This window comes from Leuresthes tenuis, unplaced genomic scaffold (assembly GCF_036924035.1).
Source record: "Leuresthes tenuis unplaced genomic scaffold, fLeuTen1.0.hap1 SCAF_21, whole genome shotgun sequence".
Classification (NCBI taxonomy): Eukaryota; Metazoa; Chordata; class Actinopteri; order Atheriniformes; family Atherinopsidae; genus Leuresthes; species Leuresthes tenuis.
In genome coordinates, this window is record NW_027325375.1 from 30,191,827 (window position 1) to 30,219,678 (window position 27,852).

Here is a 27,852-nt window from a genome sequence, read left to right on the forward strand (position 1 = left end):
TACTCCAAATGGATTACATACCATAGCCTATCACTGCCCCAGGCTACGATAGCGCGCTGCGTTGCATCATTTTGACAGGTGTTTGTGTTCCTGTATCATTTGTGTTTTTTGTAGCTCAGGGGTCTTTATGTTGGGAGCCCTGTGTTTGTTCTGTAGCAGCTCTGACAGCTCACCTAAATCAGGCTCCTCCTCTGCAGTATGATTCCTGCGTGTTACTGCCAGGACCTGCAAGGCAGCGCGCTGTGAATTCTCTAACATGTATTTATTCACACAACCCATTTACTTGCCTCACTATTTTTCCTGTGTTTGCACCACGGCTGCCTGTTCCCTCTTCCTGTGTCTCCCTCCCTCCTGCGATCGCTCACCCCCCCTCACCCCTCTCACTCATTTGCTCGCAGACTCTTTCTCAGACGCACACAAACACACACACGGAGGCGCATGCTGTGCCTCACTGGATCAGAGCCCCTGACTACAGTCTGCCTTCAGAGGAGCTCCTTTATCTCGCATTCATCCGACCACAACCCCACGTCAAGGTTGTTTTTCACCGGGCTGTCCTGGAATTTCACCCATCCTGGATTCACCACGATACGATGGTGCTTTTTTTAATTAGCATAATTCCTGCTGCAGCAGTCCAAGGCTACATTTCAGTCATCTGATCTGAGGAGAACCAGCTGCCTCCCTCCAGAGACGCACAGGCATGCCGCCGTCACATTAAGCGTCCTCCGTCAGAGGCGGCAGATCTGGACGAGGGAACGGGAGCGGATACAGGAAAAAGGAGCAGCAGCAGTGAGGGCAGTGCAGCAGCAGTCTTTGCTGCATGAGACTGAGCAGGTGGAGCATGAGACGTTCATCTGAAACAGATTCTGCTGCGGCTGCATTCTGATGGATCGCTGCCACGCCAGAGGCTGTAGTCTGCTGGATTTGCGGCGCCAGTGAGAGACTGAATGAGGAGCTGCTGCGAAATTATTTATTTATTTTGAGGATTTTCTGCTTTCTTCTCCGCTGCAGATACTGCTCCCTCTCTCCTCTTTCTGCCCCCCCTCCCCGTTCTTATTCTCTGCCCATTCCCGAGCTGAAAAGGAACAAAAGCTGTAGCATCACCCTTCATCGCTGCACCCTCACGTGCACGTATTTTTGAGCTACTTGTGATTTTTCTGCCTAATGAAATGATCCGTTTTCCTACGGAAGCGAGTTACACCTTCTGCTGCGGTGGAGGGGCTCAGTTCTTGGTGGGCAGGCTCAGCTGTCCTCGAGCTCTACCTGTGGGCAATGGAGACTCTTATCAGAATTCTTCTCACATGAATCTCCGTCCTGCCCCTAATCATGCCTAAATCTAACGGCTGAGCAGTATTGCTGTCTGAAATTGTGTGTGGATTCTTCCCCAGGCTTCGCTTTTTGGATTTCTATCTTCCCTGCATGTTGGATACACCCGGCTCACTTTTAAAAGAATGTGCTTCAGGGTGGTTTTCGGAGATTTTAAATCTGCGTTTTTGCCCACTAGATATCTCGACACGGCAATATGTTAATCAAGAATAGATGCGTTAGCTGTGACTAAGTTTCTTAACGAAACAGTTGGATTTTGGTTTCTTCCTCTGGATCCATTGAGGCGATTTTTCCCAATTTTTTTTTTCAATTTAATGAATATTTGCTGATCAAACCAAGGGACCATGAAAGAAATGAGCCCAGGTTGTCAGTGAGATGTCCTGCTGTCTTCAAGTTAAACGATCCAAGGCTGCCAAAGCCTGGCAGAGTTGCCTGTCCTGGGCCCTCCTGGATCTAATACACATGGGTCGACTCTTTGCAGCCACCTTTGTGCCTGGACAGCGCGGCAGCTGCTCTCCCTTTTGTCTAGGCATGGGCCTGAGTTATTGTTCCAGACTAGCATTTTGGTTCGCTTTGCTCACTGTTCTCCCCATCCAGACTGGAACGGCACGTGTGTCTTCAAGTCTCAGCACTACGCACCATGTCCACCACTTCCACAATAAGCATGGTACTGTTCCTATTGCCATCAACAGGATGCCTTTTCTTACCAGAGGGGGCCATGGTAAGACATTTCCCTCCACTTTCCTTCTGCTGCATCCCTTTGCTCTGATGTGACAGATTTAGAGCTCCAAAAAGCATTGTTTTTTAGTGCTGCTTCTACTTTTGGTGACATCGCTTGGCTTCCTTAACAGATCCAGTGGGAGGACGGCTCCTTCGCCAGCTGTATGTGCTGCAGCCTCTGTGCATCATTAGATCCATACATATCTCCATTAGTATCGTAGCAGCTGCCCTTCACCATGTTGTCCTACAGCAACGGTGGAAGTGTTCGTAGTAAAAATACATGTTAAAGATGGGATCTTTTTAAATGAGTTGCTGTTTGTTTGTAGCTTGAAGCACTTTGTGGCAAAATGACTGTAATTAGCATTTAATCACAGCATCAGATCGTGAAGACAAAAAGCAACTATTGCGTAAAATGTAAGATAATCATAAAGATTTGAAATAACATTTTTACCAGCTTCATATATCAGCTTAAATCTTCTTCGTCTATTTCGTAAAGAAACTAAAATGATGCTGTAAAGCAACCTGAACAATCTGCATAAAATCTGCTGTTCTGCCCAAAGTGTCTCCATCAAAGCACTGACAGAAGTCATTGCTCCTTTTTATATCTCACTTTGAATTTCCTGTCCGAGCACTCAGTTTTATGTCCTATAAAAAGAGACCCAATGGATTTGTAGCGTCTATTTCACAGCTGCACTTCTGTCAGTCGCAAAAGGGCTAAAAATGCCATGAATTACGTCTGTTAAAGCTATTAAAGCCACATCTTCCTGAACCGGGCTTTTACGGCGTCTGATCAAACAAGCTCAAAAAAGAAAAACACTTGACCGATGTCACAGATAAATTTTCAATTACCTGTACTGTAGATTTCCAACTGTGGATTATTATGAAGTATGTGCTCCAGAGCAAGGAATTCAATTCACGGTGACATAAGTGATGCAGACAGCACTTATGATTTACAAGTCATCTCCACAATAGCCTAATGCACTATGCAGAGAGCATATTCAGACTTTGGTTAGCATGTAGTGTCATTAAAGAAAGGCACAGAGCCACTTATAGGGGAGCATAAACTATTTAAAAAGCAAAAATACTTACTTAAAACCAGATCCAACAACTTAAATCACTGAGCTTTTAGGGGAACGTTTGTCTTCAGATGACAGATAGGTGGGTTCCAGGTTCCAGTCCCAGTTGGGGCCTTGCTGGGTGGAGTTTGCATGTTCTCCTGTGTGTGTTAGTGAGGTGAAGCGGTGGCTCTTAATTGCTGCTGTGATCGTGCACGGTTGTGTGTCTCCTTCGTCTCTGTGTGGCCCTGTGAGGGACTGGTCTCACCCAATGACAGCCGGGACAGGCTCCAGCCCCCCTGTGACCCTAAATTGGATTAAGTGGGTATAGAAAATGGATGGGTGGGTAACGGTTAGGTGGTTTCTTTCAACATTGCAGCTATTAGCTGAATCTTCACTGTAAATACAGCATAATCACATATTTTCTTTATCCCCAAACATGTGACAGCACAGCAGTACATGGTCTTATTGATTTAAGATGAAAATACAGCTCCAGTCAAATCTGATTTACTCTGTAAAGACTGTAACTAGCTGGAAAATTAGGCCTTGTTCATGTTGAAAGCACAAAGAGCTGCAGGCATCCTGGAAACCTTTTCGGTATGTTTGGCATTTTAAGTTTGAGGGACAGTTTTTTGTTCTTTTTTACCAGGTAATAAATAGAGGCTCCTTTTATTTCCAATGAAAAATCACCAAGAAAAACAGCTGACAAACAAAAAGCAAAGCGAGGAGCTCGTAACCCGTGGGCAGGTCGCAGTAACACAGCTACCTTTACTGCTTTGCACATCACATAATTCAGCTAACTCGGTTTGTCACTCAGCTGCACATTAATCCATGCAACCAGCGGACGTAACGGCACCAGATGAGATGAGTTCGAGCTACAGCAACAGCTGGGTGTCCCTCCTCAAAGCCAACAACACAAACTCTTTACTTTACACCCAGAAAAAACAAAGTTCTGCATCAGATTCCTGCTCAAAAAACATTTCTGTGTTTGTTTTTGGGAGATGGTTTGCTTCCACTATTGTTCAAATTACTGTGATTTTCTCAAACTGCTCCACGTTGTTGTGAGCTGGCAGTTTGTTAGTTCTTCTTCTCTGTTGGCTCCAGGGCAGGCTACACTCTACAGCCCCTTAGTTCTTCTTCTCTGTTGGCTACACTCTACAGCCCCTTAGTTCTTCTTCTCTGTTGGCTACACTCTACAGCCCCTTAGTTCTTCTTCTCTGTCGGCTACACTCTACAGCCCCTTAGTTCTTCTTCTCTGTCGGCTACACTCTACAGTCCCTTAGTTCTTCTTCTCTGTTGGCTACACTCTACAGCCCCTAATGTCTCGTCTCGAGGTGCAAATGTGAACATAACAAATATGATACAAACATGAATTGCTTTCCCAATTCTGCAGTTGAATTTTTAACGTTTTTTTTCAACGAAACGCACCTTTAAAGTTCCTTTTGTTTGTTGGGGAGATCAGTTTCCAGCACTGACAGCGAGCTAAGCCGCAGGCTACCAATCAAACCTGGTTACAAGACCATCAGTCACAACAAATTGCCAGTTACATGGTCATCCGCTCACTCAGTTACACACTCTCCAATAATGAAATTTCCACATACGACGCACATTTCACGCAGTCCTCACTGGACTCTTGCAAACTTGTTGGACTGGAAGATGTAGCACAGCCATGATTGAAGTGCACCAGCCCGTATTTATCCACTTCCGCCTCATATCCAGCCCATGTGCAGCTGGTTCAAAGGCAGTTCACAGCCCTTTCCTCTAGCATCTCTCCGTTATCCACTGCAGTCGTTCAATTCAACCTCAACACACTCAGTTTTATTCTCTATATTATGAAGCTCATCAGGGAATTTGACACAGTGGCATAGAAACCTCGCCGCCAATAAAGTTTGAATAGTGTGACAGCAGAGCATCACAGGGAAATCAAGCACAAATGCCCCAAATTGCTTTGGTTACTTCCATAGCTACGCGTTTGTAAATGAGGTCTAAGGCTCCGGGAACGTGATGGAAGTCATTGTGATGTCCTCTATCATGGACTGTGTGAGCGAGCATCACTGTTTCAAGGCTAGCCAAAGACTTCTGGATGCCCCTGGGCTATTTGCTATTTTTAGGTCACTTCCCCCACTGTGGTGCCTCTCGTCCCTCACCCAAAACAGAGGTTATTGCGTGCATTGTTTCATTATGCCGGTTACAGTAGGTGACACGTGAAGAGTCATCCAGAGGACAGGTGAGAGGACGATTAAGCTGTTTGGTTCAGGGATTAGTAATTAATTGTCTGATCAACAGAAAAGAGATTTGTGGTTGACTGAAGTGGTCAAACAAAAGATTAATTTAGATATTTTTACATTCATTCTCTTCGGGTTTTGGACTTTTTGAGACTTTTTCCTGCCACTTGCTGAGTTGTTCTGCACACTGAGCCATAAATCAACTAATTAAGAAGCTAACCTTCAGACTGATCCGATAATATGTCCAACCAGTGACTGTTTATTGCAGTGCAAATGCTTTATTTCTACATTTACGCTAATGTCCACGATGCATCTCATGGCTCCGCTGATGGAAATGAAGGGAACCTGCCAGCCCCCCCCCCCTGTTTCTCCGAGGTTTTCCTTCCCCACGGTGTCACGTTTTATGCTTTAATTATTCTTGTTTTCAGGTCTTAGTCATGTTTTTTCCCCGGTCACGTTAAGCCCCACTCAAGTCACCTGTTTTCCTTTCCAAAGCTGCACCTCGTCTCTAATTTAGTTTCCAGGTTTCCTCACTCATGGCTGAATCCTTACCGCACATCCCATGGTTCTCGTTCACGCTCAGTCAGGTTTTAGCTCCACGTTATTTGATTGTATTCCATGGTCTCGTTTCGTTAGTTTCTTACAGTTTAAGTATTTGATAACCGGCTCAGCCACACCTTTGGTCCTTGCTTTGTGCCTCCCTCCTGGCACCAAGCTCCCAGTCTACAGCAACATGTTGTATCCCCCATATTAGCTTCTCATACATTATCATGTGCTAAACAAACCACCCGAATGAGTATAACAGCAATCTAAAAACAATATTTGTAATGGTAACACTCCCTGAGGCCTGGGGGAGCCCTGAGCAAGTCTAGCTGCTTACTGACAGTTTTGCTTCAGTGCACATTTTGAACTAATGCCTAACCACCAAAGTGTGAGAGTGTCAGCCAATAGGGTGACCCCCACAGCCAGAGGCCTCCTACTCTCTCAACTGGAAAGCAAGAGAGCTTGCACTGTAGCTGACCCCTTCCCATGCTCCCAGCGCACCCGCATGTTCAACACACTCTGTAAAACTCTGCCGCACTTCACTCTCCAGGGCCTGGATGTTGGTGTTAGATCTGTCTGGCTGTGGCAAAGCAAAGAGCAGCTGACGCCTCCAGAGAGAAGTCTGAAGTGGAGGAAATAATTTAGGAAGCGCATTTCAAGGATCATTCCTTCAAGCATTATTCAAAAACTCAATATAACCGAAGACAGGTAGTACTTAGATCAGTGCATTGTTGTAGAAAATGTTTGTGTGGAGGCTCTCTGCAGCCGGATGTGGCCCCATGTTTATTTCAGCTGCAGAAATAGAAAAACAGAAGGGACAGAGCCATCAGAGGCCCGGGTAGAGAGGGCTCGCTCTCCCCAGGGTTACATATTGCATTACATCAAGAATGATGGTGAGCATGCACAAAGACACACACATTCACACACGTGCACCATTAAAAACCAACCAAAGCCAAAGAGGTTCTCTCACAGGATGTTTTGGCCATATTACAGTTTTATCATTCATCATTTGATGATTATTGCTGTTCTGTGGCAGAATACAAATGGTTTCATTGCTTTTTTTTTCGCTGAAACTAAGGAGGAACACGTGCACGTGGGCAAAGGATTGCACGCAGAAGCTAACATGAGAGGAAAGGGAGACCGCTGCTCTGTTCTAAATCTGCAGCAAAGCAGAACAAATGGGAGAGAAAACGTGAACTGGTGAAAAAATATAGACACAAAAGATGTGAAAGCCTGCATTTTCACACAAAACCCCTCGGTGCACGCCGCAGATCTCCAGTACTATCCAGTCAGTGTTGCCAGGTGTACGATAATTATCGTATTTGTCCGATAATTATCGTATTTGTCCGATAATTATCATATTTGTACGATAATTTTGCCCTGTGTACGATGTACGATCAATAATCCCAAAAAATAAGCGATAATTTGACCATTCTGTGAATCTGTGGTTGTAATCAGCCTGTCTGTGGGATTTTTTTGTGAACCCTGAAGGCATTTCCATTTCCATGTGACAAATTTCATGCTTTTCCATGTGAGCTACATGCTGCGTTTTCCTCAGAAGTTCCTAACAGCAGGAGGCCTCCAGGCCTCATGATTCAGCTCATTAGTTCCCACTCGTCATTGTTTACGGGGACATTTAGCCGAACGCACCTGCTGATGCAAAGCAGTGAGCCTGTTAGACGCTATTCAACACCAGAGTGACTAAAGCATCAATAGATTGTTATTTTAGTTATGACGGGTGCACGATAATTTCCCTCAAAATACGATAATTTTATGTCTCTGGGACGATAAAACTACATTTCCCACCTGGCTACACTGATTCCAGTATTACTGTTAAAGACACTCTGCAAACATGGAGAGTTGATCATTTTTGAAGAAAGCATCATAATGAGCACTGAGCACAGCGCCATCGGATCGGATTAAAGGCTAAATTACAATAAGACAATGAGTTATTCAGCTCATGTAAAAAGCTTAATCTGACAAAAGATCGAATCGGATCAAATTAAGACCCGAGATAACTCGATCCAGACGACGGTGGATCAGATCGAGCGTTCTGCGCATGCTCCAGATTTTTTCCCGCGATCGTCACCCGGAAGTGGAAGGAGACGATGTTACTGTTGTTGTCGTCAGAAAGAAAGAAACAACGCGATGGAGAACGCGCCGTTGGGCATCGTCTGTGCCATAACCAGCTCATCACAGATGGAGAGGGACGCAGCTTCATCTCGCTCTGCGTTCGCCATCTTTCTGAATGCCTGAGTTTGTTGTTGTTGGCGGTGAAGACGTCAACAGGAAGTGGCTCTATTAGCGATAGCTGAAATGGGGACAGCGCCACCTATGGTACCGGGGTATGACCTGCTTTGTGCCAGTGATTCCATTCATTCACCGCCATATATCCAAGGATAATTACCCTCAGATAAGGAGCAGAACCCAACTGTAGCTATAATCCAGTTAATCTCATCATGGAGACCCGCTGAGTGTCTTTAGGCATAACTGCCCTCATTATGTTGGCTGATATGCAGGTTGGTGAGACGTCAGCAAGGTCTTGTAATCCTGTCTGTGGTTTATGCAACATTTTGAGTGAAGAGCTGCAGACCAACGTGCTGACGGCATCTCTGCTGAAGTATATAAAGCAACACAGGCTGACCTGCCTCCTTACAGACTTCTTAATATGAAGAATTTGGTTGGAAAACATACAAAATCCACAGTAGGAGGAATTTTTCTCATAAAATTTCACCATTTTATTCAATGAAAGCATGAAGAGGGATGACAGAGACAGGCAAGTCTTTTTATATGCAGATGTTAGTGTGACAATGATTTAGTAAAATCATTTAAAGACATTAATGATAGTTTTAAAGTAAGTTATTTCAGAATTTGACTTTTCCAGGGTGCAAAACAGCGTCGTTCAGGTTCTGTTGGTGCCATGTTTGAATGGAATACCTAAAAAAAAAGATATTTTCAAGGCAAGAAAATACCCTAATTTCACATTGAATACAATAGCTTTGTTTTCCTTAAAATAAAAGTTGAAAACCTGTATTTGTTGACACTTGGGCTTACAGCGATAACAGCATGAGCAGCTTAAGATGACAGCAGACGCTCCTTTGGCAGAAATGCTGCTGAAGACCAACTGGTGTATCTGTTTGGAGCCCAGTCAAACACGCTCACAGTCTTTATTTAGGGGATGCAGCTTTGATTAAACATTAAAAGCCTCCCTGTGCTTTGCCAGTTTCATGCTCTCAATCTGAAAGTAGTCGCAGGAGGAAATGCTCGGCTTGCAAGAGCATCAAAATATTTGCGACGCCATTTTAGCAGAACTGCAACTATTTTAGCATTTTTGTAAATATCACTGCACCGGTGTCACGAATCATCATGTTTTTCAAAAAATCTGATGAAAAATATGCAGTTCAGACAGACATTAGTGTGAGTTTACCTCAAAACAGCGAGTATAGCTCCAAACTGCTAGCTTTAGGTTTATGTTTATGTATTTAGCAGCTTTTATCCAAAGCGACTTACAAATGAAGATTTAACAAGCTATATAAAGCTAACAATAAGCTACATAGAAAGCTAGCTAGCTTTAACCAGACTCCGAGAGGTCTCGTCATCCACAGACTCGTTGTCTTTGGCTCCAGTGGACATTTACAAGGTTTTATGCAGTTCTCTGTGGTCGCATTTAAGCATTTACTCAACTCCCCAAACTCATAAACAGATTTTTGAAGTGTAAAAGTGCTGAAATCTCCTTTAATGCAGCACTGACACGGCCATACGCTATTAGGGAGATACCCAGGAGATAAAACTTCTCATTCCCCTCCGGCAAGAAGAGTTAAACGACTTAAATCTAATCACAAAACTGTGGCTGGAGTTCTCTTAACACAAGAGCTGCCCAGCATTTTTCCAGAAAGCTGCATGAATCATCTCAGCGTTGCTCAGCCAGAAGAGCCGGTGTCTGTGCCACCTTCTCATGTCGTGTGACGAACATTCGGTGTTTTAAAAAGCTGCATTTTACACCATTTTTTACCAACCTAACCTAATAGATCCGGTGCCTGAAAGTGGTGAAAATGAACGAAAGAACAACGGTGTCACCTGGGACTACAAGACAGTGAAAGCAGGGTGACACAGAGTGAAAAAACAATGGTCACTCTGGAGTTAATCTGAGGCTTTCAGGACAAGAGTCTGCTTGAACCTCCAGCCCCTGCCATCAGTCAAATGCCTGCATGTTTGCTGGTCGATTAGCGCTGAGCTCACGCAGGACGAGGCAGACACTTGTGCACGTCGTGCCTTAATATGACATAATATGGCCGGATTAGTGCTACATGAGCAAGGCTTTCAGAAATGTTTAATGCACTTGTTCAGATCTGCAGTCCAGGCAACACAGTTTCACCTCAACCTCTAATCAATTGAAGTTTAAGTGAGAGAAAGGTTTAATCTTGATGTAAAAGAAAGGGTTGTTGAGGTGCTCTGAGTTGCATTCAGTCTGGATAGATGTTGCTGAAAGGAGTAGAAACAGCAGCTCGGCTGTGATAAAGCGTGCTGCATGTGTGGTTGTTTGAGATTCAGAAGATTTAAAGTCCACTTTTTGCTTGGTCAAATTCAATTGATTTGATTGATTTTTCTCCCCTAAAGTCTGTGCACTGCACTGAGAATATAAGGCCACTTTCTGACTTGAACAGCGCATTTTAGACCATATGTTCCCTCTGACAGGCTTTCGGCTGCATGATTCATTTTCATCATTTCATTGAGCTGTATTTAATAAACCATGGAAGAAGAGTGCCTCAGATGCTATAAGTCAGACGACAAATTTGAGCTTAATATTTCACCATAACTTTCAGTTTCTGCAGAAGATTACAGTCTCAAAACGACCAGCTTTGTTTAAAGCGCCCTTGCTGCCCTCCACAAACTGTCTTTGCCTGAAGCCTCAACAGAATACTGTACACACTTGGACACTGATTGTCCTTCTGGAGGCTGGAAGCTATTCAGAAATATTTACAGGCTGTGAAACGACCTCGTCCATTGGTGCACTCCGGGATAACAACCCCGGTCTAAACAGCAGTGAGAGTAGGGCTGTCTGCTTTGTGTTTGTGGTGTTACGGCTCATGCACCTCCAGCTGCTCCTTCTGTAGTTTATGGTTGTTTTAAACTCTTAAATGTCACGATTAGAAGTATTATGTGTTTCTGTTTCTGTATTTATCAGACGCTTTTATCCAAAGCGACTTACAAATGAAGATATAACAGCTTTATAAAAAGCTAACAATAAGCTACATAGAAGGAACCCAGGAGTCCGACTCTGTCAGAGGGGACAGAGTAGAGATAGGGTGCAGGCATAGAAGGAAGTGCAGAAAGATAAAGTGCAGAGATAGAGGGGGGAGGGAAGTACAAGGTAAGTGCTGGGATAGGAGATGCTCTCTGAAGAGCTGGGTTTTCAGGAGCTTCTTGAAGATAGACAGGGACGCCCCTGTTCTGGTAGCGCTCGGTAGGTCATTCCACCATCGTGGGACGACACATGAACAGAGTTTGGATTGTCTTAGGCGTGGTGTAGGAGCTGCTAGACGACAATCCTGGGACCAACGGAGGGACCCAGTTGGGACAGAAGCCTTTGCAAGAGCATTCAAGTAGATGGAGCCGCTCCATTAAGCTCTTTGTAGCTAACATCAGGGACTTGAATCTGATGCGGGCGGCTAAGGGCAGCCAGAGGAGCTCAATGAACAGAGGGGGGGCGTGTTCTTTTAGGCTGATCCAAGACCAGACGCACCGCCGCGTTCTGGACCATCTGCAGAGGTTTCACAGGCTGGAGACCAGTTAGGAGAGCAGTTAGGAAACCAGTTAGGAAACCAGTTAGGAGACCAGTTAGGAAACCAGTTAGGAGACCAGTTAGGAGAGCAGTTAGGAGACCAGTTAGGAAACCAGTTAGGAGACCAGTTAGGAAACCAGTTAGGAGACCAGTTAGGAGACCAGTTAGGAAACCAGTTAGGAAACCAGTTAGGAGAGCAGTTAGGAAACCAGTTAGGAGACCAGTTAGGAAACCAGTTAGGAGACCAGTTAGGAGAGCAGTTAGGAGACCAGTTAGGAAACCAGTTAGGAGACCAGTTAGGAGACCAGTTAGGAAACCAGTTAGGAGACCAGTTAGGAAACCAGTTAGGAGACCAGTTAGGAAACCAGTTAGGAGACCAGTTAGGAGAGCAGTTAGGAGACCAGTTAGGAGACCAGTTAGGAAACCAGTTAGGAGACCAGTTAGGAGACCAGTTAGGAGACCAGTTAGGAAACCAGTTAGGAAACCAGTTAGGAGACCAGTTAGGAAACCAGTTAGGAAACCAGTTAGGAGACCAGTTAGGAGAGCAGTTAGGAGACCAGTTAGGAAACCAGTTAGGAAACCAGTTAGGATAGCAGTTAGGAGAGCAGTTAGGAAACCAGTTAGGAAACCAGTTAGGACATCTAAACTGTCACACGGGATGCAAATCATCACCAGCACCTCGGTGTATTTTGCGAGTCTTATGAGCCCGTTGCTCCATCTCTTGCATTCGGCCGGCTGGAACGAATGAAAAGGACATGTTTGAGTGGGCAGCAAGCATTTTGGCACCAACAGCAACTCCATACAGTTACATTTGTCGAGTAAAGACACCTTAGGACGTAACAATTAATTTAAAAAGCTAATTAAGCTCTCATATAACTCAGTCTGATTGAGCTTTGCTATTCCAACAAATAAAGAGCTTTTGAATCCCTTTTGATTTCAGCAAAGTGTTGCATTCAGTTCATGAGAAGTATTACAATGCCTGTGTACAGGGTGAGTTTATTATTCAATTTCAAGGTTCCCAACTAATAATGATGTGATACATCGCACACCTTGCAACTGAGAATCTCCAAGGGTGCCTTGTTATTCAAGCACAGATGCTCCATCCGGCCATGAGAGAAGAGCACAGCGCTCCCATGAGACAGTCAGCAGAGCCGGGCTGCTTCAAGGTAGCAAACTGTGTTGTTTATAGTCATCATTCCAGCCTGAATTACCGCCAGCTTCATTTGATTTGAGTCTGCATCAGAAAGGAAGAGTTGGGCAGGGACAGAACGGCGAAGCATCAAGGTGTAGTGAAACGCTTTAATGGCCTCACTAATGCACGAGGTGCTGCTGTCTATAGATAGATGCTTCCATGTTTTCCTGCAGGTGCATTAATATTCCATATTCCGCGGTGCACGGAGCAGGCGTGCATGTTACCCTCATTTCCTCCCACTTCTCTTTCTCTTCTGCTTGTTTTTCTGCAATAACGTGCTGAATTCCAGTTCAGTTGCTTTTGTTTGTGGTGAGGTGTTCACTTGATGGGAAAAGTCCTTTTTCTGAAAGGATTTGCTGCTAATATTTACAGATATGAACAGTCATGAGAAACAGAACAGACTCCTTCTCTCAATTCTGCAGTTTTGCATTTTAAAAATCTTAAAAATCTGTTTTTTTAGGTCACAGTTGACCCCAGAATACTTTGCTATATGACTGCAAGCTGTCCAGGTCCTGTGGCTCCAAACGAGACCCAACTGTAACTCCTCCACCTCTGTATTTGACAGCTGGTATGAGGTGTTTGTGCTGATATGCTGTGTTTGGTTTCCTCCAAACGTGCTGCTGTGCATTAGGACCAAACATCTCCACTTTGCTCTGGTCTGTCCAAAGGACATTGTTCCAGAAGTCTTGAGCTTTGTTCAGATGCAGCTTTGCAAACCTAAGCTGTGCTGCCATGTTCTTTTCAGAGAGAAGAGGCTTTCTCCTGCAGCCCTTCCAAACAAGCCGTCCTTGTTCAGTCTTTCTCTAACTGTGCTGTCATGACCTTTAACCTTTAACATGCTAACTGAGGCCTGTAGAGTCTGAGATGTAGCTCTGGGCTTCTTCACCTTGGGGTGAACTTGCTGGGACGTCCACTCCTGGGAAGATTGACAGCTGTCCTGAATGTTTTCCACTTGTGAATAATCTTTCTCTCTGTAGAATGATGGACTCCAGATAGTTTGGAAATGGCCTTATAACCCTTCCCAGATTGATGGGCAGCACATCTTTGCTGATGTCTTTCCTCCTTGGCATCATGTTAACACACACCTGAAAACTGGCAGAACTTCTGCTTTTATAGAGCTGCTCACATTTAAAGATGATCATTTAATCAAGTGCGTTTGAGTAGCAGCACCTGGCTGCTGCTTTTACCGGGGGCTCACACCAAAAGCAACCCGCCGCTTCTACTTCTTCTGCCGCCGGAAGCGGCCAAAGGGGCGGGGCTTATATGTATAGCAACGAGCAGATATATATAATAATCCATCCATACATCGGTTCCCTCTTTCACCATGGATCGTACTCGTTTTCCGCCCTTTTCCACTTTTTTCCACCTTTTTTTCGCCTTTTTTTCCACCTTCGGAATCCAAATCGGCCCTCATTGGCTGTCGTCGCGTAGCGTCACTGCTCATTTGCATAAAGTTGAGCCTTTCTCAACTCTTGAAGCTCACGAAGCTCACAACGCCGGTCGTTCATCGACGCCAGCTTACATTGAAAATGAATGGCTCACACCAAAAGCGTCGTGAGCGGCTCACAGCCCACCGCTTGTACTTCTTCTGCCGCCGGAAGCGGCCAGAGAAGCCGGAAGCGGCTAAAGGGGCGGGGCTTATATGTATAGCAACTAGCATATATATATAAAATAATCCAGCCATACATCGGTTCCCTCTTTCACCATGGATCGTACTCTTGGCAGCCTTCTTTGTGTTTCTTTGTGTTTGCGCTCTGCCGTTTTCCACCCTTTTCCGCTTTTTTCCACCTTTTTTTTTCGCCTTTTTTTCCGCCTTTTTTCCGCCTTCGGAATCCAGATCGGCCTTAATTGGCTGTCGTCGCGTAGCGTCACTGCTCATTTGCATAAAGTTGAGCCTTTCTCAACTCACGAAGCTCACGAAGCTCAGAACGCGCCGCTCATTACATTACATTGAAAATGAATGGCTGCTGGCCGCTCACGACGCTTTTGGTGCCCGGTTAGCCTCTTAAATCCTTTGGAGACGCACTGCTCCTGCATTTTATCCCTGTTTTTGTTAAACTAATATTGGCACAGTTCGTACACATTGTGTATCGTGTTGCTGTTGGTTGTTCTCACCTAATTTTAAGACCTGGTAAAGAGAATATCCTGAGTAAATGACAGTGATTAGATATGAATTGAGTATGTGACACAGTAAAATGGCACATGGTCGATAAGATAAAGATTATCAACATGTTCACAGAATTAATTAACAACAGCTGATGTGACGCGTCATGCTCACACTCAGTGTCTCTAACCGAATGTCAAAATAGTTTTGTTCTAGCATGCAGTCAAGCATCAACGCTGTAAAGCTGTTGTTCATAAGGATGAGTCTGAGGTGGAGTGCAGCAAAGAAAGGATCACCTGCTATATTTTTGCCAGTTTGAGCTGTTGAAATAGGCCAGATGACCAGGACCTACAGGTACAAAGGGCCATTTGGGCCTATGAGTGGAGCAGGGATGTCAGAAAAGCTAGAATAGATGTCAGAAAACAATTATAAAAGGCGTGATTTACAGATTTCCAGTGTATGGGGGGAGATTCCTTCCATTTTCTGGGGATATCCCAATGCTTAGTGACAAAAATGAAATATTGTGCTAAGATGATGAGGGGTTCAGAGGGAAATCTAAGTTAAATGATTCAAGATTATATTCAGCCCAGTGCTTTGTACCACATTCTGCTTCTGTCAGTCCCCTGCAGGTTAGCTTGCAACCACAGCTGAAGCACAAAGGAGAATTTCAGACCAAAGAGAGCTGTAACATTTTGATTAAACTCATTCAGGCTGCTGGAGCATCTGAACGTAATCCCTGCAGAATTCTTACGTTTTGTATTTAAATGTACATAAATGAAGGAGGAGCTTTCTCTGCAGTCAGTTGCTGTGAATAGGAGGAATATTAGTTCTCTGGTTTCCTGTTTGGTGAGCTTGAATTGTACATCTTCTGCCAAAAAAGTGCCCTTTTTGACCATTTCCTTTAGCCGGCTCCACCTTTAAGCCACACTTTTTCCCTTCTTGCTGATGAACAGATGGAGAAACTCACAGCCTCTGCTCAGACTTTTGCTTTGGCAGAGGAGCCCAGCAAGAAGTCACATGCAGCATTAATAAAAACACCAGTATGAAGCGTGTGATGCAGCCACACAAGCAATGATGTGCATGGGTGTGTAATCCTGTTCCCATCCCCCGCTTTTTGTCTGAGGTACTTTCATGATACCGCAGAGAAAAAAATGGTTTTATTCAGAAAGAAAGAGGACAAATGTAGATAGCACTGACTGAAAGGAAGAAAGCAGTAAAACAGCTCATTGAGCCCCTTTAAAAGGACTCATGTCACCTCCTTAGTAAGAAATAATTATCTTTCAAACTCTCACTGTGGGAAAACTCCAAAGTTAGCACATTAAGTGTTTAATGCAACGATATCATTCAGTCAACATTTCGTTTTTCTCTGAAGGAACCTTTCTCTGCTTCAAAGTGCTGAAAAATACCAGCCGGAAAAACCCGTCTTTAGGTGTGACATCAAACCCATAATATCATAAATTTGGTTTTTCCTCACCTCTCACGACTGCTGCACATCTATCTTGGGGTGATGTTTCTTCTTCTGCAGCCACAAAATGCGCTGCAATCTTAGATTTAACTTAATTTAAATTAGCATTGACTTTACAAAATGCAAGTTTACGTTTAATTAACAATGTGAGAGATTTATCACCTCAAATGATGCAAAAGGTGTTTGATTTGCAGGGTGGATTTTCTGAGGTCTACACGGCTGCAGTTAGAGCAAGACTTGTAAATTACAAATGATCATTAATATGCTGAATTCATCTCAAGGAGGAATCACATGTGAGATGGAGGTTCAGGCAGACTGCAGCTGCTACAGAATAAGCAGGTGGATGAATTTCAGATGAATTTACCCACTTCCACACTTTATATTCTAACCCTGTTTAACAGGTACAAGTACAGAGGAAATAATTTTCACTGCCGTCACCGACCAGCTTAATTGTTCAAAGATTATAGAAGAAAACTAGAATTTGATGTCAGGAACACGGTTTACCCTTCGTTTTAATTACACTTCAATAGATTTGGAAGCTGCTCAACAGTCCGTTGTCATCGTTGTCTGTTCCCCCTCTTAATGATTAAGTAGATGTTTTTAATAGGAAACGGATCAGCTGGGCGAATCAAGCACAGTCACACTGTGTCTCTAAAATTCCAGTATACCTCCTCAGCAGAGCTTTGGCCACTGATGCACCCCCCATAGCTGCAGAAACGCCTTTCACAAATAGACCCAGACGTCAGTTTTTGTTTTTTTTTTGCCAAGGGAAGTTTTATAAATGTAAAGCTCCCCTTGATGCCCATTTATTTATTTCTGTTTACAATATATAACATGTAATAGAACTGAACCGGACCGGGGGACAAGGAAAGAAGAAGAGGAAAGAAGAGGAAACAGAACAAAAATAGGAACAAAAACCAGACAACCAGCTGCTACACCTGTAAAAAACAAAACAAATAGACCCAGACGTGAGTTTTTTCTAATTAGCAGCTGAAACACGAGCAGCTGAGCTCGTCTACAGAGAACTTAGAAGCGTTCCTGTGCAGAGTTGATCTATGGCTTTCCCCTTCGCACGGCTACTCCTGATTTGTTTTTATTTGTTCCTAACATTTAAAGATAGCTTCTGAAGTTCATCTCTAAGCCTGCAGAACGTACACTAAACATATTAAGAGTAGATCTCTCCGCGTACTCCAGCTTCCGTCCAAAAACATGCATTTTAGGTGGTTCTAAATTGCCCGTGAGAGTGCATGGTTGTTTGTGACCCTGTGATGGGCCCATGACCCTGCCGGGGTGGAACTCCACCTCCTGCCGAGCGGCAGCTGGGACGGGCTCCAGCAACCCTGCGACCCTGAATTGGATAAAGTGGGTGTAGAAAATGGATGGATGGATATTGAATGTAGAGAGCTGTGAGGCAGGAAGAGGAGGGGAGAATCTGAACCTTCATCTTTCATTTTCATACAGGAAATGCTCCTAAAAACTGAAACAGACGAGTCGTATTTAGGATGGTTGTTCTTGGTTTGAGCTTTGACTGAATAAAGTTCTACCGAACCAGCTAATAAAGCAGTCCTTTCCTTACAGCTTTACAGCAGCTACTTATATCCTCTTCCTCCCTCTGTCTCTATTCCAGCTGGGACCACGTACATTTTTGGAAAAGGAGGGGCTCTCATCACGTTCACCTGGGCCCCCAACGAGCGGCCGAGCACCCGAGCTGACCGGTTGGCTGTGGGCTTCAGCTCTCAGCAGAAGGACGCCATCCTGGTGCGGGTGGAGAGCACCCATGGGCTCGGAGACTATCTTCAGCTGCACATTGTAAGAGCTCCACAGGCAAAAACATTCATGCATTCAATGTGGAAATGATATATTTACATTTTGATGTTGATTTGAACGTGTAAGGAATATATTTCAAGCATTTTTAAGTTTTAACTGGATGATGCATTCACGAAAAGAAGGATCACAGCTATTTGTGGCATCTAAGTCTAAACATTAGGGTTAAAAAGAAATGTTTATGTTTTGTATTTATCCAAAGCGACTTACAAATGAAGATATAACAAAGCTAACAATAAACTACATAGAAGGAACCCAGGAGTCTGACTCTGTCAGAGGTGAGAGAAATGAAGCTAAAAGGAGATGGAGCCCGGGTTAGATCAGAGAGAGCGGCTCTGGTTGCAGAAATGTCTTCGCTGACTGACACCAGGGGACTCGACTGCTGCCCACCTCGTGTCTGGAGGCCTGTTTGTACGCTGATGACGACCAGACGGGAGGTTTTTTGTGTCAGATGACTGATAATTAGAGTCAGATCTGTTGTGAAAGCACCAGAGAAAAAGGAAAACCATGCTTTCCTAAGATTACGTGCACATATATGTAAATGTTATACCTCCTCCTTTATTTCTTCATTTTAAGATTATAAAATCTGTGCAACCCATTTATTTCCTACATCCTGTTACACTTGAATTCAGCTTGCTTACTGCCTCTGTAACGAGACAGCTCCACATTCTAAATTTGCATTATATTCTGACTAAACTTAGTCGTGACACTGCACTGTTGCAGTCAAATCCATCGTATATGTGTGTTTATGCATTTCGCAGATGCTTTTATCCAAAGCAACTTACAGATAGGCAGATAGGGTAAGGGGGTCTTGCCTAAGGACCCCTACTGGAGCTAATACCTTTCAGGCAGGGGATTTTAACCCAGGTCTCCCACATGAAAGGTGGCAATCATACCACTACACTATCCAGTCCTTGTATAGTTGTGTTGTGTGACAGCTGTGCACGTGTACAGCTCCTTTGGTGCCACCAACAGCCCAACATACAGGGTTTTAGACCCAGAGAAAACTGCAGAAAGGACCCAGCTGTTCAGGTGGTTCTAATCGATTGGTCCCGATTCACGGTGCTGACTGCAGCGACCCAATTGAATTAGATATGAGCTGCATAAACAACCCCAAACATTTTCTTTCCCTTCCAAAATGCTCACATTCACCTTGTGTTTTGGAAGTAATATTCAGTTTGAAACTGGGGGCCAAAGAGCACCTGTGCTGGGTAACATCCAACCAGATCTGCTGGTCTGATGGATGCATGGTTCAGTCATTTCTAGTTAAAGATGCCTCCCCTGCAGGCTTGTTTCTCAAACTGTCTCATTTAAATTGTATTAGTTTTAAAAATGAAACTCGCCAGACTCGCAAGTGTTGCATAGTTTGCTGTGGGAGTGCAAAGCAGGCTGCAAAGCAGCTGCCAAGCCCCCTCCACTCACACAGATTGCTTAGTTTGACACCCTATTAGAGCTTCACTGAGGGGAATCCAGAAGAGCTAAGATGGTGTTGAGGTCGTCTGTTTTAGTTTCTCTTGTGTCGCTTGTTTTTGTGTTTATTATTCCCATTTTATCACATTCTGTTTATTCCCTTTGATTGCCCTCTAAAGAAGACCGTAAAAGACAAAAAGAAGCAGGAGCTACACTTCTGGCCAAACTAACACTGGCCACAAGGGACAGTTAAAAATAGTCAAGGCAGCAAATGATGTATGACTTGCTGCAGGGACTTAGGTGATTCAGATGTACCTTCGGGTAAAAACTTCTCTTTTTTATTCTTAATCACATATCGGTTTTTATGAAGAAATTAATGAGAAAATTATAAAGAATCGAAGTTTCACGCTCAAGTTTCATCCCTGTGGATATTTCTCAGTACTCAGGACATGTCTCAAGCAAACAGATCCACTTTAAAGAATCACGATCTGTCCAGTCTGTGCTCGACTTAAAGATGCAACAAAGTCTCATCTCAGAAGATTTGTAAGTGTGAAACTCCTTAAAGGTGTTTATTTTTCAAATAAACCTCATAATAATCACTAGATCTCCTCCAGGATAGATCAGTCGGGTGCAGAACTGCATCTTTTCATAAAGAGGGGCTTCACACTCCCCAAAAAACAGTTCTCAGAGATTGAAATTCAACGAGTTCATTTTCATAGTTTCAGCATTTAAAAGTCTGACCGAAGTTCATGGTCCCAAAATGAATCAATTCAGATTTCTTTCTTTTATCATCATCTTTTCCTCAGTGTTACGCACTGCTTTGGACTGCTGGAACATGCACAGCTCTGCAGACACGTGCACAGCTCTGCAGACACGTGCACAGCTCTGCAGACACATGCACAGCTCTGCAGACACGTGCACAGCTCTGCAGACACATGACAGCTCTGCAGACGCATGCACAGCTCATACATGCATCTGTTTCATCAATTACCTTCAAAATGAATAATTCAGCGTGTTTTTAGTGCAAAGCCGTCTTTATTTGATCATTTTCGTGCACCAGAGAACACAAATTAGCCACGAGAGGCCAATGCCTCAGTCTCACAGTTAGCATGATACGAATATAAGGAGCTCAAACTGCAATGCAACTTCAAAACATCCAGCTCCAACATGTCAAACACCCAAAAGAAACAAAGAAATGAGATTACCAGCTGACCTGATGGCAGATAAAATCTTTTTACTGTCATCTGTCTCCACCAAGTTCAACCCAAAACTTTGATTTACATTATTAAATCTGCCCTGATGCTCTGCTGTGCAACGCTGTCTTAATGCGCTCCGTTGTTTCTGTCTTCTGAAACCTTCACCCCATCTTTTTCAGTTGCCGTCGTGCTGTGGGAACGTTGCAGCGTACTTCTACATGTATGTCTCTGTCCTAAAGCAGTCGTATTAGCTTCAGACGCAGTACTCATGTCTGTTACTGATGCAGAAATCACTGCACATGCTGTGGCTTCCATGCACAATTCAGCATGATGCTTTCACTGCCGGCATCGTAAAAAGGAGCTGCACTTTGTTAAGGTTAAAAACAGCCCCATTCACATAAAACATCACAGAATGGGCTCATGCTAATGCTAACGTGTGCACAACAAACCTTTTATCCCCAAACATCTTTAAAGACTCTGATTCTGCGTTCTGAAACTATCGGGCATCCATTTCCGCAGAGCAGAAGCAGACGTTTGATGAAGCTGTGCATGTATGAGGCCATGGGCAGATGGCTGATGTTGTTCAGAGGACATTGTTGAGTTTAACCCGCGGTCGCTCTGCCTCGCATTTACCTCATCCTTCATCCGAACAGTAATTACAACCTGGATAACTAAGGAGCCCACCGTGAAGGCTGAGCGACGTATACACAATATAACACAGAGACAGAATTCAACAGATAGTAAAAGGGTGATTCATTATGTACATAAAAAGGTAATAATAGAGTTTCTCAGCATGCTTCTGTGGAGCATATAACTCAGGTGTTCTTTCCCAGCAAGGTCTAACACCCTGTTTATTCCCTCTGAGGTACAGCAACACTGACTTTAATTCACTGACAGATTCATGGAGAGAAGCTGGAAGTGGGCTGGCATTAGACATGAAATAGGTTTCTATTCTGTTTGACTTTTGTGTAAATTTGATTATCCGGCTCCCGCTCATGCATCATACATCAGATGCACAGTTGCCCCTGCCTGGGTTCAACTTTGAAGCCAAACAACCCATGCTGACCAGCAGTGTTCTTTGGGTTAAAAGCCTCTCTCAGGAGAAAAAAAGGAATATTCTTGATTCGGTGCTTTTGGTTCTTTGAGGAGACTTTAATACTCAACACTATCTACGTCAGTAAGAATAATTATTGCTAATTCAAAAGTTTCTTGAATGAGATTAAGGGTGAAGATAAAGCACGACGACAGGTCTTACGTCATGCAACAGCAGCCTTCATCAAAGCAAGAAAAGGGAGAAAACGCCTCAATAGTTGAATTTTTTGTGTGTTTTAGAGTCAGGATGAAAGGGAAGAGAGTAGGAATGACTCATGAGTCAAAAAGTCAATAAAATCCCCCAAAAACTGAGGGTGTGTTTGTCTAAGACAGATCTCTGCTCAGCTCAAACAGAGCTTGTTTTAACCAAAGCAATCTGCTAATCCTGCAGATGTTAGATATCTCAACAAAGTGGGCGGTTTGTCCTGTGAGGACTCAGCCATCGAGATATAATTACACTGCATGAGTTCCACTTTTTGGCTTTATTCTCATTGTTTACTCACTTCCAGACAATCTTAACTCTTTCCGACAGTTTCTGGCTTCCAGTGCAGATGCATTTCCACGATGAAGGCAGAAGAGAAGCGAACTGTACAGTGGTGCAGTAGGTCTGCGTATAATGCTGAAGCATCAGGGGTGTCGTGGATTTGGGATTTTTAGTCCTTCCATAAACATCTTGAGCAGAGAAAAGAGTCCAACTAGTTAATTATATCTCAGCACAAACGATGTGTTTCCATTCAAATCTCTGAATTAGCCTTTTAACTTTAGAAATATTCCCTTCAAGGCCTGTAAATGCTGTGCACATCGTGTACCGTGGAGGACCCGCAGTTTGTTTACCCTCCTCTCTCCGGGTGAAGCTTTCATACAACACAGCCGTCTGCAGGATTTGAAGTCGTTTGAATAAGAACCTGCAGATTCTTTGTCCCTGTAAAGCCAATTAGTGCATGTGCCACCCTAACCTTAGCATACAAACAGGCACTTGCTGCGTAATCTGCCAGATAGATGGCTTTGGAAAGTGTCAGTTAAATGACGTGGAAAATGTGCCCTCCTTTGCTCTGTCATTGCTGCTTTTTACTACGCTCTGTAATTTCATCCTAGTTGAAACATTACTGCAGCTCAGCCATTGAGGGAAAAAGCTCCTGCTGGTTTGCATGCTGCTTACTACAATGTCTCTGACAACTATCCACCCAGTGTTGCATTTAGAGGGACCGTGAGGCAGTGTGCAGAAGCCACGGTTTGTTTCCAGTGCTTCTTATTAGTGCCACCCAAAGGCGAGCCTGAGAAGCAGCTCTGACCTTTGGATAGCTTGGGTTGTTGTTGGAGGGAGACACTGAAATGGAGAGAAGTTGGCCAACCAAAAGAGAGACAGCAGGAATCTGCCAAGAGTGATCAAAATCAGGAAACCTGAGCTGACTGTTGAGAACCTGCACCGAAGCATAAAGGAGGAACTTAACATATTTCTCACGTCACACGAGATATTCTTTTCTTCGAGCTCACTGCGAGGCTTCAGAAAACGTCTGTGCTGGGATTTTGGCCACATTTCCACGTATGATGAACATTCAGAGAGAAAGCTAGAAGCTGCAGAAAGCTGCTCCACTTCCTCCCTTCTTCGTCTCGCTCGCAGCAGAGAAAGTAGATCCCGCTGAAGTCACCACGGCGACCTGACTGATGTCACCACCGTCTGTCTTAAATCCACACGAAATAAAACACATTTTAAAATTCAATCATGTTAACAGCATATGCAGGCGTCAAGTCTAATTAGGCAATCACTTGTTGTGATTGAAGAATGTGGGGGGGGCACTGATATGAAAGCACTTCCCTTCTGCAGAGACCTCCACTCGCCCACAGCTAATGGCTCCCACAATGTTGAAAGTGGAACTATTATCATTCTAATACTTCCTCTTGCCGACAACCTTGAGAGTCAGCCTTTAGTTTTTAGTTTTTTTAGCCTTCAACGTTAGCGCTGGTCATTGTTTAGCATAGCGGGGGCAAGGAAGGCCGGCCGCATATGCTGGATAACAGCTGTGGGGCAGAAATAGGCTGCTGAGTGTCATCAAACACTCACTATTTTGCATTTCTTATCAACAGAGCAGATGACGCTAACCGTAAAGCAAAAAGTTCAATTAAATTCAATTAAATTTTATTTATAAAGCGCCAGATTACAACAATTGTCATCTCAAGGCACACAAGTAATAAAGTCCAATTCAAGCCAATTGGAATTCAATTCATTGAAGATGAATAAAGTTAAAGAAGATGCAAACTGAACAATCACCTTGGAGCATTTAAGAGGAAAATAACTGTTTGCTTTTGTTGTGATTTTTCAGCACATGTTGACCACGCTTCTTCTCTAATTGTTCCTGTGAAAATCCATCAGTGGTTTTACAATGATCATGTTCTGTATTTATCAGACGCTTTTATCCAAAGTGACTTACAAATGAAGATATAACAGCTTTATAAAAAGCTAACAATAAACTACATAGAAGGAACCCAGGAGTCCGACTCTGTCAGAGGGGACAGAGCAGAGATAGGGTGCAGGCATAGAAGGAAGTGCAGAAAGATAAAGTGCAGAGATAGAGGGGGGAGGGAAGTACAAGGTAAGTGCTGGGATAGGAGATGCTCTCTGAAGAGCTGGGTTTTCAGGAGCTTCTTGAAGATAGACAGGGACGCCCCTGTTCTGGTAGCGCTCGGTAGGTCATTCCACCATCGTGGGACGACACATGAACAGAGTTTGGATTGTCTTAGGCGTGGTGTAGGAGCTGCTAGACGACAATCCTGGGACCAACGGAGGGACCCAGTTGGGACAGAAGCCTTTGCAAGAGCATTCAAGTAGATGGAGCCGTTCCATTAAGCTCTTTGTAGCTAACATCAGGGACTTGGATCTGATGCAGGCGGCTAAGGGCAGCCAGAGGAGCTCAATGAACAGAGGGGGGACGGGTTCTTTTAGGCTGATCCAAGACCAGACGCACCGCCGCGTTCTGGACCATCTGCAGAGGTTTCACAGGCTGGAGACCAGTTAGGAAACCAGTTAGGAGACCAGTTAGGAGACCAGTTAGGAAGCCAGTTAGGAGACCAGTTAGAAAACCAGTTAGGAAACCATTTAGGAGACCAGTTAGGAAACCAGTTAGGAGACCAGTTAGGAAACCAGTTAGGAGACCAGTTAGGAAACCAGTTAGGAAACCAGTTAGGAGACCAGTTAGGAAACCAGTTAGGAAACCAGTTAGGAGACCAGTTAGGAAACCAGTTAGGAGACCAGTTAGGAAACCAGTTAGGAGACCAGTTAGGAGACCAGTTAGGAAACCAGTTAGGAGACCAGTTAGGAGACCAGTTAGGAAGCCAGTTAGGAGACCAGTTAGGAAACCAGTTAGGAAACCAGTTAGGAGACCAGTTAGGAAACCAGTTAGGAGACCAGTTAGGAAACCAGTTAGGAGACCAGTTAGGAAACCAGTTAGGAAACCAGTTAGGAGACCAGTTAGGAGACCAGTTAGGAAACCAGTTAGGAAGCCAGTTAGGAGACCAGTTAGGAAACCAGTTAGGAAACCAGTTAGGAGACCAGTTAGGAAACCAGTTAGGAAACCATTTAGGAGACCAGTTAGGAAACCAGTTAGGAGACCAGTTAGGAAACCAGTTAGGAGACCAGTTAGGAAACCAGTTAGGAAACCAGTTAGGAGACCAGTTAGGAGACCAGTTAGGAAACCAGTTAGGAGACCAGTTAGGAAACCAGTTAGGAGACCAGTTAGGAGACCAGTTAGGAAACCAGTTAGGAGACCAGTTAGGAGACCAGTTAGGAGACCAGTTAGGAAACCAGTTAGGAATCCAGTTAGGAGACCAGTTAGGAGACCAGTTAGGAGACCAGTTAGGAAACCAGTTAGGAGACCAGTTAGGAGACCAGTTAGGAAACCAGTTAGGAGACCAGTTAGGAAACCAGTTAGGAAACCAGTTAGGAGACCAGTTAGGAGACCAGTTAGGAAACCAGTTAGGAGACCAGTTAGGAAACCAGTTAGGAGACCAGTTAGGAGACCAGTTAGGAGACCAGTTAGGAGACCAGTTAGGAAACCAGTTAGGAGAACAGTTAGGAAACCAGTTAGGAGACCAGTTAGGAGACCAGTTAGGAGACCAGTTAGGAAACCAGTTAGGAAACCAGTTAGGAGACCAGTTAGGAGACCAGTTAGGAAACCAGTTAGGAGACCAGTTAGGAAACCAGTTAGGAGACCAGTTAGGAGACCAGTTAGGAGACCAGTTAGGAGACCAGTTAGGAAACCAGTTAGGAGACCAGTTAGGAAACCAGTTAGGAAACCAGTTAGGAGACCAGTTAGGAGACCAGTTAGGAAACCAGTTAGGAGACCAGTTAGGAAACCAGTTAGGAGACCAGTTAGGAGACCAGTTAGGAGACCAGTTAGGAGACCAGTTAGGAAACCAGTTAGGAGAACAGTTAGGAGAGCGTTGCTGTAGTTAAGGTGGGAGATGACCATGGCCTGCAGCAGGAGCTGGGGGGCATGTTGGGTCAGGTATGGTCTGATCTTTCTTATGTTTAGTAATGCAAAGCGGCTGAACGAGCAACCGAGGTAACTTGATCTTTGAAGGTTAGTCATAAACGTACAAACTGGGTATTCATATTTAAACCTTAGTATAAAGTCTGAGGTGATGCATATGGGTGTAAATACAGTTTTTCCTTTAGAAAGACACAGAAATAATCCCCGTAGATCAGTTTGTAGCTGCAGCCAGAGGCCATGTAGCTCCTCTGTGTTCCTTCAGAGGCTGAAGGCACCAACACTGGCCCCAGAGAGGGCCTGTTGGACATGTTTGACTGGGGACTCGTGGAGATATAGATGCTGATTGATTGAATTCTGCATTGATCAGAGGTTGCCGTGAGGCAGCTTTTCTCAGGACAAAGCTTATAAAGTGCCAGTTCTTCGGGTTCTATGAGTTTCAGTGTGTAAGCTTAGAGAGAACAGAGAAAAAGTGAGAAATTACATTTTAAAGCAAAGTAAAGTAAAAATGCAGATGAATTCTGGGATTAAACGTTTGGACTCCAGACAAACAGATCGGATTAGTACCTCAAGCTTCAGTGGAGGGACTTTATGGACGATGTGATGAAGTTTCGTCTTTCCAGGTCTTTTTTTTTTGCTGCACAAACACTTTTAGAAGAGAAAACAATAGAGTCCCTGCGGCAGTGTGAAGTAGGGCAGCAGGGAAGCAGCTGGGGAGAAGCAGAACCTTCATTTCTGCTCATCGAAGCCACTTCACGAGTCGCTTCTGCTTCACCTGCAGGATCAAGGAAAGATCGGTGTCATCTTCAACGTGGGAACAGATGACATCACCATCGATGAGCCTGCTGTCATTGTAAATGATGGCAAGTACCATGTTGTGCGCTTCACACGCAGCGGTGGCAATGCCACTCTCCAGGTGGACAACCATCCTGTCATTGAGCGTTACCCCCCAGGTAAGGCTAACCTGTGGCTGTCTCATGCATGCAGAGACAGCATGGACCATGGTTTAGCATTTTGGAATATATCTCTCTAAACTGCCACACTATTATGCTAAATGTGGTGCATTATGGGACATTTCATTGATCTAAAATTCCTCGAAGCTCTGTTTTCATCAGCTGCAGCTCCAGACCTTTCCAAAGGGATGTGATAGTAGAGTTATTTTGAATTGGTCCATGTGCAGCGAAGGCCTAATTCGGTCTCATTTGTTCTTAATCCAACAACCTCTCGGCCCAAATCTAAAGTCAACGCTGCCTGACCGTTAACTCAACTGGCAAATTCTTGTTGACATTCATGGTGTTTTAGGTTTTCTGTTTGTTATCGAGGTAAAACCCACAGAAATGAAAACTCAAAACACACATAGGCCCTTAAAAGAGGGAAATAAAAAGCAGCATATATAATGTAATCACATGTGCTTTAACCTGCTGTGAACCAATCAAC

General features: G+C 44.2%; 1 protein-coding gene across 8 annotated transcripts in view; it reads left to right on the forward strand.

Moving 5' to 3' along the window:
• nrxn2a (neurexin 2a) overlaps nucleotides 1-27,852 on the forward strand; it is a 129,859-nt gene that overhangs the window by 90,761 nt on the left and 11,246 nt on the right. For 6 of the 8 annotated variants that reach the window (XM_072374330.1, XM_072374333.1, XM_072374331.1 and 3 more), the window contains 2 exons: nucleotides 18,037-18,218; nucleotides 27,197-27,368. In XM_072374330.1, coding sequence (XP_072230431.1) covers nucleotides 18,037-18,218; nucleotides 27,197-27,368 — 354 coding nt within the window. Of the gene's footprint in view, nucleotides 1-399; nucleotides 2,045-18,036; nucleotides 18,219-27,196; nucleotides 27,369-27,852 lie in introns of those variants that run through there. The other 2 variants (XM_072374336.1, XM_072374337.1) reach the window with 1 other exon arrangement.